The 11,828-nt window shown below is 34.4% G+C and overlaps 1 protein-coding gene across 2 annotated transcripts in view; it reads right to left on the bottom strand.

Annotated features, from left to right (window-relative positions):
* The window catches only part of PHLPP2 (PH domain and leucine rich repeat protein phosphatase 2), a 66,064-nt gene that overhangs the window by 46,957 nt on the left and 7,279 nt on the right, over window positions 1-11,828 (bottom strand). For both annotated transcript variants that reach the window (XM_004387784.2, XM_023741885.1), the window contains exons 2-3: window positions 10,555-10,823; window positions 319-452 (exon numbers count right to left, since the gene is read on the bottom strand). In XM_004387784.2, the coding sequence (XP_004387841.2) occupies window positions 319-452; window positions 10,555-10,823 (403 nt within the window). The remainder of the gene's footprint in view (window positions 1-318; window positions 453-10,554; window positions 10,824-11,828) is intronic.

The raw sequence follows: 11,828 nt of genomic DNA, 5'->3' as shown, positions 1-11,828 counted from the left end.
AGCTATCTGATCAGGATTCTGGCAAAGGTATAAAATAATTCTGATAAACTGGCAAAACACAAGAATAGAAAGGGCAAAATAAAAAGGGAAGATTTTTTTTTTTTTCCTTTTGGCTAATACTTCTTCTAACTCTTTCCTTACTCTCTGAGCCCTGTTTTTGTTTTTTTTAATGAGATTAGCTAATTGGCTTAAAACTAACTTTTGGGAAAAAAAAAAACTTTTGATAAAACACTTTTGAAAAGCTAAAGGGAGACAGACGCACGAATCATAAACTTAAAAATAGTTAACATATTCACAAAGCCACTGATAAATTCTTACCACCATAAAATCGAATCATACAGCCAAGGTCAGGATTTGTTGCCTCCTCCTGTATGCGCACAGGATCATCAAAGCCCAGCCTGGATAAATAATCATAAACCATCTGAAGAGGTCGTTCACTAGGTTCCAGTCTCCTGCTTACACAATTCAAAAGAAAAATATTTGGTAAAATTATAAAAATGCTTCATTTTTTAAATCTTTCAATATACTCTTGATTTTTATTTCTATATCAAGATTTTCTTTAACATCATATGATACAAACTATATAAACGAATGGTTCTCAAAACTTTTTGGTCTCAGAATCCCTTTATCCCAAAGAGTTTTTGTTTATGTGGGTTTTATCTACTAATACTTACTAAATTAGAAACTAAAATCAAGAATTTCCAAATATTTGTTTATTTAAAACAATAAGCCTATTAACATTAGCACCAATAATCTAGCTTTTGAAAAATTTACAGATTTCAAAATAAAACAAATTTAGTGAGAAGAGTGGCACTGTTTTACATTTTTGTAAATCTCTTTAATAGCTGCTTAAAGGAAGACAGCTGGAGTTTCAGATCCATTTCTGCACTCAATCTGCTGTGGTATCATGTCACGTAGCCTTCTAGGAAATTCCACTGTACACTTATGAAAGCTTGAGGGGGAAAAAGAAAAATGTCTTAATATTATTTTTTTTTAAAAAAATAGTTTTGACTTCACGTACCTCCTTAAAAAAAAAATCTCAGGGACCTCCAGAGGTCCCAGACCCATACTTTGAGAACTTCTGGTCTAAACTTATAGGCAATGACATTATAGGATATTGAAAGATTATACTTGGCCATAACTGATTTCATGTAAGCTGCACATACAATTATAGATGTACTCCTTGGGGCTGCTTACTATTTCCCAGGTACTATATTTCCACTGGCTTCACAGATAATTCTTTCGTAAGAACTGAGAATGAATGGCTCAATGATTTCCCAGAAATCATTCTACTAACATGGTACTGACAGAAAGCTAAGTAAAACACAGAATGTTTCAGTAATCATTTGTGGCCTCTGGTGACACTGCATATTTTAAATCACAAAAACTTGTTGTTGTTGTTGTTGTTGTTGTTAGCTGCTGTTGAGTCAGCTCCTGACTCATGGCGACCTCACGAACACTGGAATGAAACTCTGCCTGGTCCTGCGCCATCCCCATGATTGGCTGCAGACTGAACAGCTGTGATCCATAGGGTTTTCACTGGCTGATTTTCAACAGTTGATCACCAGGCCCTTCTTTCTAGTCTGTCTGAGACTGGAGGCTCTGCTGAAACCTGTTCAGCATTATAGCAACACTTAAGCCTCCACGGACAGACAAGGACAAGTGGTGGCTGTGCATAAGGTACTCGAGTCTCCCGCATCAAAGGCGAGAATTCACTGAACCACCACTGGCCCCTCACAAAGACTTAAAATAATTTAAAATATTAAAAAAAAAAAATCTATGTATTTTTTATAGAAGGGACTACACTAGTAATAACAGCAAGATGGTTCTTTTAAGATGCTTATATTTAAAAAGCAAACAGTTATAAATATAGAACCTAAAAGCATAGGCTCCAAAAGTCAGACTGCCTGGGTCTGAGGCTCCGTTCTGCCACTTATCATCTGCATGCCCCCTGCCCCTGAAAGTTGTCTTATATTCTTCATCAGCATGATAGCAATAACAATAGCGCCTAACACATAGGTTGCTATCACCTTTATTTAATTAAGCAAGATAGTATATATTATGTAAAGTTCTTAGCAAAATATCTGGCACATAGTAAGTGCTGAAAAATTATTCAAAAAATTTTCAGGACTGGAATCAAATTTTAATTAGAAGACAAATACAGTATTTTATCTTCTAAAACAACAACCACCAAAAAGCAAGTATAGAAGAGCCTATATGCGTTCAAAAGGCCTTGAAGAGCATTACTTTTTATGTCTTAAAAGGATTCTGTTTAGAAAACTTAAGAACTATATTGATGAGAAGAAATATGATACAGCTCTTACCATAGCAAAAAGATATGAGAAGGTTGGTGGTTTGTGGTTAGAGAACTAAAAATGCTACTGGCAACAAGATTAAAAATAATGTGAAATGGGAACACTGCATGACTGAATATAAACACTTGTATCAAAGAGTAATTTAGGAGCAGAAATCATACTGATCAGCAAAAAACAAAAACTAACACAACTACCTAGGCTCCTCCTCACTGTTTAATTCAGTCTCTTAGCTTACATAAATTATGAGATAAACTCAGAAAAAACTACAACATGGGGAATGACTAAATAACAAAGTATACGAAGACCAATGAAGACTGAATTTTAACAGAAATGAAAAATAAACTTTTCAGAATAAAAATATCAATTACAATTAATCCCTAGTCAAATAATTAAGATTCACAAAGGTCTGTAACAATGCTAAGCATCTCCTGGTAGAATAGTAGAATTCTTCAAGAAAGATGCACTGTAAAAGGGACTTCTGATAAGCTGCATCCTGGAGAGGTCAACTAACCATGTAATACGAAGAATGACTGATAGCTTAACTAGTAAAAAATGTCTACCTTGAGCATTGTGCTCTTTTAAGAATTATCTATATGGGATCAAATTAACAACAGCAACTGGAAAGATTAGATAGGAAACTTAGGAGGCAGTGAGATTATGTTAAAGTGAGAGGAACAATTCCGAAAAGGAGGGTGAAAATGGTTACACAACTTAGAGAATGTAATCAATGTCACTGAATTGTGCATGTAGAAATTGTTAACTTGGTATATGTTCTGCTGTGTATATTCTCAACAATAGTAACAAAAATAAATCATACATATTGAAGGAGGACTAACTTGAAGACCAGGAGACTAATACTTAAAGAGCTATCTTCAGATGTCAAGAAGGATCAGGCTTACTCTGAATTGCTCCAATGGATAGGGCTAGGAAAAATGGGAAGAAGTTGCATAGGTGTATTTGGACTGAATATGAGGAAGAACTTAATAGTTACAGATGTCCAATAATCAAACAGACTGCCTCTCCATACAGCTCACAGAGAGCTAGAGTCATCTGTCACAGACAGTTTAGAAGCAACTCCTGTAAGAATCATGTCAGGCCAGGTGAACTTTAGAGTCTTTCAGAACTCAAGACTCTAATGAGGTATCCAAGACACTTTCCCAATATAATACAAATTCTACCTGAACCCTACTATTATTTTGGAATACTGAGGTTCAATCTATTTAAATATCATAAAATCTGTATTAATGATCACAAATTCACTACCAACAAATAACGATATTTTCAGGCTAAATCCCATAGCTCTTTTTTTTCTATTTTTCTCTAGAAAACCAAATGAATAGAACCATCCTAAGTTTGATATATTTTACATGGTAAAATTTCCTGGTCTACAGAAGTCTGTAGATTTTGAAAAACCTCTTTATATATTTCCAACCAAAGAAAGTATTTTCCCCGGTAGAAGAAAAAAAAAATCAAGAGAACGTCAACATCTGCTCTCATTAATTCAGCATAAATAAGTAAACAATATTTCAAGAACTGCAAAAACAAGTAAAATGAGGGACTAATTCCATTTACCCATTCAACTCATCTGCTCAAGGGTATGGGGAAATGCTGAAATCTGCCTGCTTACAGTTCAACTTTATGTTCCAAAGTTCCAAAAGTTTAACAGGTTGGTAATTAGCTATTTGTTAAATTTCTCACACATCAAAGGGAAATTATATACGCAAAATAGGTGTAGAAGAGAGTAATGTTGGCAACAGAAAGTTTCATTCAGCATGTGAACTACCTCTACTACTGCTTTAAAGAGACAGTAAGATTACTATCATGGTTTTGGTTTACTTTTAACACTTCTAAGAACTACTATAGTCCATGTAAATCTGAATATACGTACATATGATCATTTCTCTCTAAATCAGCCAACCAATGTAGTAATGTTATTAATAGTAATTTATAGATCTTTTGACATTACATGCATTCTAAACAGTGTCCATAGTTGAGACATATGCAAGAAAGTAAATTTCATCCCAAGTATTATTTCATTTAGAGTTCTACTTAACAGCAGGCGGCAAAAGCACACACTAAAAATCCAACACAGGGAATACTACATTGTATCAAAGGCCCTAACAAAGCACAGCAACATTCTCTACAACAAATTCAGATTAAAACTCAATCCTTGGTCACCAAAAATGTATAATCTATAAATGTGAAAATCAACAATACAGATAATAATACAATCACCAATAGTAAGGATATTTTAATATGTGTACTCCATGCTGAACATTAGGACACTATACTGGAGGTGTTTTACACATTACAAAACTATGCCTATTTTGCCAACAAGAAAAATGAAGTTCTGAGATTAGGTAACAGACTCACAATCACATAATTAGTACATAATGGTATCAGAGTTTGAACCTGTGTTGGTTTGATTACAAAGCCTAACTTCTGTAAAGTAATCCAGATTATTTTATATAGTCAAAAACTTATGCAAAAGAGAGCTCAAAGCACTTTATATGTTACCCTTCCTCACACCAAAAAACTTAAAAAGCTATGTTTAAAAATTATCATATTTCATTCAGTCTATGGACCATCATCTAAAAGATATACTATTTTTTATGTACCATTAAGGAAAAAGCACTGCCAATTAATGTATGGCCTGCCATCAACTGTTAGACACACCCGGATTTCAGATGTATTAAAATGTTAAAAAAAAAAACAGAAATAAAGAAAAACAACTTAAAAGAAAATTATTTGTATTTCACGTACAATGTATTCTTTTAAAATTTTAAAATACAGACATATGAAGCAAAAAATAAACAAAAATCTCCTTTTCTCCTCCTCAATGGTAATCAGTTTAATGTGCATCCTAAAAAAGGACTTTTCATTCCATTTTTATAACATTAAAATATGGTAAACAAAATCTTAGTGACTTGCTAGAGGTTACCCAGCAAGTCAGTGACAAAAAAAGAATTAAGAATTCAAGATCCCCAATCCCAAGGGTGTTATTCTGTGTTACACACACTCTTCTGCTTCTCAGCTTATCTTAAAAGATAGTCTATCAAATACTTAGAATCTTAAGTGATTTTGATGACTGGGAATAAAAGCAACTACATGATCATGAGCCAAAGGACAATCTACTTTCCATACGATCTTGTTAGAACTTTTCAGACAAAAGGCAATGATTATACTAAACTTCACAAGTAAGTCATTTATCATTTAAACAGTTCAATAAAAAAGAGCAAGTATCATAATGTAAAGAGCAGTGGACTGGAAGTCAAGACACTTATGTCCCAACTACAGATGTGGAAATGTGCTTTAGACCTGGCCTCCTTGGGCCTTTGTTTCACATCTATAAAACAAAGGGAAATGGTCTCAGTGAGTCTCAATGGGGAAGTTACTGGTTTTCTGAGCAGGACAATTCTTTGTTATATAGGACTGTCCCACCATTGAGGACATTAAGCCTCTCTGGTCCTTGCCCCCTAAACGCAGGTAACTCTCTCCAGTTGTTGTGACAACCAGAAAAAAAAAACCCTCCCTCCATACATATTTCTAAATGGAAATGGGGATGGATGAGTGTTAGGTTGGGTTGATTTAGTTTCAGTAGTAGATGATCTCTAAAATTTCTTCAAGTGCTAAAATTTTATAAATGAGTAATCCTTCAGTTATATTCAAGTGACTAAAAAAAGGGAGAAGGAAATACTGGGTGATTTAGAAAACATACATGGGGTAATTTTAGTACCAGTAATTCCATTTCCAGGGCCTAGCCTAGGGAACTAACCAGCAATGCAAAGATTTATGGGCAAATGTTTATTCATCACACTATTTCTAAGAGTTGAATGATCTGAAACCACCCAAATGGGTAACATTTATGGAGTACTTATTAGGTGCCAGATATCATTCTAAGTACTTTGGTCCTTTGTTATTCAGAGTGTAGCACATCACCTAGGAGCTTAAGACAAATACAGAGTCTCAGGCCCCACCCTAGACCTATTAAATCAGAATCTGTACTTTAACAAGCTCTTCAGGTGGATATTAGAGTTTGAGAAGCACTACTTTATATAAGCATTAACGTTAAAAACATGCATAATTAATTCTTATGACAACTCCATAATGTAAATATAATCATCCTTCATTTTACACATTAGGAAATTGAGGCAGAGGAGTTAAGTAATTTGCATAGGTAGTAATTGTCAGAGCCAGGATTTGAACCCACAGTCTTGTTCTAGAACCCAAGCTCTAAACCATTATTACATACTGTTTCTCAATTTTTAAACAATCTATAGTATATCCACAAAACTGAATATTTTGTAGCTATGAAAACTGGTGTCTAGAGAATTTTTAGTGACAAGGAAATTAAGATGATATACTAAGTGAATAGGCAGGATATAAAATTAATATATGAGCTGAAAAATTTAATAAAAAAGTGTGTATGTATGCATGTGTATGTATACACACACACATATAAAGATCTTAAATGTACATATATATATATGCATACATATGTATATAAAAAGACATACAGAGACAGCCTTGGTGGCCCCGTGGTTAAGAGCTACAGCTGCTAACCAAAAGGTTGGCAGTCGGAATCCACCAGCTATTTCTTGAAAACTCTATGGGGCGGTTCTACTCTGTCCTATAGGGTCGCTATGAGTTGGAATCAACTTGACAGCAATGTGTGTGTATATATATATAGATAGATAGATAGATATAGATATAAATATAAATACAGATATACATATATATATACAAATATATATGTGCATACACACATACCACACACATATATCTATACAAATGTATATACATTACATGCACACACACCATACACAGACACACACATACTCTCTCTCACTTAGAAAAAGATCTGGGTTTAAAAAAAATATCTTCGTATGGGGAGACAATGTAGGTTAAGGATGGGATCTGGTGTCAGAATGCCCAGGTTCAAATTCCAGCACCACCACTTATTAGCTGAATGATCTTAGGTGAGATGCTTAATTCTTTAAACCTCACTTTTTTCATCTAAAAAACTGGGATAGTATTAGTAATTACCTCACAAAATCACTGAGAGGATTCAACAAGGTAATCTACATAAAGCATGAGCACTGAATATTACTATTATTTATCTTTATATTTTTTTCCACATATTCTACAATGAATATATATTTCAGTAGGTGGCAAAAAAAGTTATTAAAAGAGATAATCCCTTAGATTGTTAACTATCTTATAAAGGATTATTATGAAGAACGTATCTACTCCTCTTATTAGATAACATAAGATGAACTTTAGCACTTTAGAGTTGAGTAAGAGATCTAAAACAGAACTTTAAATACACATGATTAAACACTGCGACTCAAGGAAGTTGTGCACGTTTCTCTCCTGAAGGGTCTTTACTCAGAATGAAGTCCATCATCTATCTTGAATGCTTTTGGAATTCCAACTGCCTGACAGTAGCTGCCTGTCCTCTCAAAGCCTTAATTTTTCTCATCTGAAAGGAGATGATATTGTCTCCATCAGAGTTACTGTGAGGTACTTGTAGAAAATGTATGTAAAGGACTAAACACACTGACTGAAGTCCCTGGGTGGTGCTTGACTACTAGCCGAAAGGTTGGCGGTTCAAACTCGCCCAGAAGCTCATGGGAAGATAGGCTTGGCGATCTGCTTCAGAAAGGTCACAGCCTTGAAAACCCTACGGAGCAGTTCCACTCTGCAAACATGAGGTCACCATGAGTTGGGACAAACTCAACAGCAACAAGTACAAAGACTAGCACAAGAAACCACTTAATGGCAGATAAAAGTCTATCATCATCATTATTCTTCTTCTTTGGCTAGATGAGACTTCTTGAGCTTCTATTCCAGTAATGAAAATATATTCATTATTTTAAACCACAGTTCTAAGTGTTTTCATTATTTTCTAATCAATTTATCCTCAGGGAGGTATTTCTTTATAGATCATTAAGGTCAGAGGCCTGAAAAGAGACAAACTCCCTAATCTAAATGCAGTTTAGATTCACAAAAGTAAACAACCTACTATATCATTTGGCTTCTGAACTAACTTCACAACTAGCAGTAGCAAACCAATTCAAGTGGAGTTTTCTTCACATTTGTAATATCTTTGGGTACATACACATTAGTATACAAATGAATTACTCAAATGTTTAAATAAGTGAATTCCATCGGCCACTATCACCTGTTATCTAGGTCAAGGCTCTCCACCTGATAAAAATTAGATCAGAGTCAGTGTTAAGATTTTAAAAAGCCTAAAGATCACCCAGAGTCCTGGTGGTGCAATGGTTCAAAGCTTGGCTGATAACCAAAAGGTCGGCAGTTTGAATCCACCAGGTGCTCCTTGGAAACCCTATAGGGCCGCTATGGGTCGGAATCAACTTGATGGCAACAGGTTTTTTTTTTTTTGTTTTGGAAGGCTCACCCAGTCTGATCCTTTCGTTTTACAAATGGATTTAGGAAATGTAGTTGTTTGAACATGTTAACTGGTGAACAAGGAAAATATTAAAACACTAATCTACTTTTTCAGGAATTAGTCCAAATCCTAAAAGAAACACATAGTAAACCTCAGTTTAGACTTTTAAAATGAGAACAATGTTTAGCTCAGCAAAAGGCGTTACTATTATTACCACTTTTTCAGGTGTGAGTGGGAGATTCCTCACTTTGAACAGAATTGAATCCACAGCTTTGAATTCTATTTCAAGAGGGACATTTATTTACTATAGGGAAGGGGGAGGAGGGAAAGACAATGACCAGGTATTTAAAGAGCTCTTATTTATGTTTGGAGTCACTGGGTGGTGTGAATGGTTAGTTGCCGAAAAGGCTGGCAGTTCAAACCCACCCAAAGGCACCTTGGAAGAAAGGCCTGGCAATCTGCTTCCAAAAGGTCACAGCCATGAAAACCCTACGGAGCGCACTTCTACTCTCAAAAACATGGGGTCACCATAAGTCAGAAGCGACTCAAGGGCAACTAGGTTGGTTTTTATTTGATGTTGAACTCAAAGATAATTTTTTTAAAAACCAACCAAACAAAACTGAATCAAGAGCTCATATGAATGGTATAAGACTACTATGAGAATATTTTCTTTCCATTTACAAAAAAATTTTAAAGACAACACACATGGCTCCTAAACATACAAAAATACGTTCAACTTAACTCATTAAGTAAAATGAAGATTAAAACAAAATTCCTATCAGATTTGCAACTATATGTCACTGAACTTGAAAAAAGATTTGTCCTTGAAATGTTGATTGTATGATTCTTGAATTTAGCAACTCTTCGCAATCATTTCTATTTACAAGCAGGTATATGCCTGTGCATGGGTAAGCATCTATTTATAAATTTTAACACTAGCATATATATTGGAGAAAGTAAGGGGGAGCACGTATACTTTTATGTTATCAGTGGAAACCTCTAAGAAGAGGAATTTGACAACGTCTATCAAAATTATAAATGCACATATCCTTTGACTCAGCAATTCCACTTCTAATTTATCCTACGGATACACTCCCATATATGAAAAACATCATAGGTACAAGAATATTCGTTGCACTAATGTCCACAGCAGCAAAAAAAACCCCAAAAAACTGGTAACAACTTAAATGTCCGTTAATAGGCGACTGACTAAAATATGGCAGATTCATAAAATGGAATACTATACATAGCCATTAAAAAAAATGAAAACTATATAAATATTAATATGAAAAGATCTCTAAGAGATATTAACTCAGCAGTGTGTTGCATAGAGTACCATTAATTTTTAAATCTACATATAAATAAACACATTCATGCATGAGCATATACTTGTAAATAAATAAAATTATCCTTAGGATGCATAAGAAAATGGCGTAAGAACTGCTGTCAGGAAAAGGTTTGGATACTTGGAGAAAGGGGTAAAAGGAAGACTTACTTCTCACTGTATATCCTTTCACATGTATCAATTTCATTTAATTTGCATGCATTATTTTCAAAAAATAAATGTTTAAAACATTTATTTTAAATTTAGATATGTGATCCATGGTATGTATAATCCAAAAGAAATGACTATCAAAATTTCCTTTACCAACAGTCTTTTAAATTTGAGAATCATAAAGTCAGCATTCCAAGGACAAATCTTTTTTCAAGACTCCATAATCAGTATCAATTCCAGCACAATTAAATCCTAAAATCCACTTCTAAGCAAAAAATACGTATTACTTATATTGCAGTAGAATAAGAGTGGTAAAACTCAGGTCTTACCTGACCAAGTCTCCATGAAGCTGTAAATAAAGGCTTTCCCTTCCCTCTCCAGCACATATTTCAGATGCTGGTGTCTCCACTGTGCAAAGGACGAGATGTAAGTCAGAGGAGAGGGAGGTGGTGGCGGTTGTAGTGGCAGTGTTTGTTTCTGCTCCATAAAGGTACACACAGCCTCTCTTCACATCTTCTCTCAGCCAATCTCTTTCTCGAGAACCAAACCTGCTTCTCCTATTCAAACAATTTCTGCTCCCATTGCGTTTCATATTTCTCTAAAAAATATCAAGGGAAAGAAATCATTAGCTAAATGTTTACCTGAATTAGACATGTTGAGTCCTCACACCACCTTTCCACTTTATTTTCACCAATATTCTGTTCAGGTATCACCCCCTCTCATGGAGCCTTCCAAGTCTCCCATCCCCTATCTTAACCTGGATAACTTGATTTCCTTTACTGTTAGCGTTCATGTCTCCATTCATCCAGCATCCTCTCTGACACTTTCTTTTTCTTGTTTTCAGAAAAGTGTCAAGAATAACAAAATACCTGGGTACCTACCACTGGGATTTCACAAATTTTAATATTTTACCATAACATACATACACTATATGGTATCCTACCAAATCCCATTCCCTCCCTCTCTCTCCAGAAACAAATACTATACTGTATTTGGTATATATCATTCTGTGTACTTTTTATATGTTTGCCATGTATGTATACATAAGTTACATATAGTATTGTTTTACAGGATCTAAATCGTTATCTAAATCTTAACATAGAGCAATGTTTTTATTTACTTCAACACTGGTTTAGAGGTATATCTATGTTAATATACTTGGCTCATCCATTTGAACCACTGAATAATATTCCATTATATGAACACACCACAATTTACTTATCCTCCTGTTAATGGCGTTTATTTTGTTTCCAGTTTTTACTACTGGAAACAATGCTGCAATAATCCATTGTTACATGTCTCCTTACGCAAATATTCAAGCTTCTCTATGGTCCTGACCTTCTGCCTCTTATTCGAATAAGCAAGTCCGGTATGGCACAATATTGAACAAATATTCTTTCCATTTCCATCATATTAAAAAAAATTATTGTTGTATCTGATAATTTAGGTATGTAAAATTCATATATTGTGAAGTCAAGTTATCTCTAAGCAAAAACAATTGCTATAGCCAATGTAACAAGTTTCTAAAGATCAAAATTCACCTTCCCTATTTTTATAAGGCCATGCTGTCCCTTTAACAAAACAGAAATTTCCACTAACAATT

This window comes from Trichechus manatus, unplaced genomic scaffold, assembly GCF_000243295.1.
Source record: "Trichechus manatus latirostris isolate Lorelei unplaced genomic scaffold, TriManLat1.0 scaffold00194, whole genome shotgun sequence".
In the NCBI taxonomy this organism is placed as follows: domain Eukaryota; kingdom Metazoa; phylum Chordata; class Mammalia; order Sirenia; family Trichechidae; genus Trichechus; species Trichechus manatus.
This window is presented reverse-complemented; position numbering and strand designations above follow the sequence as displayed.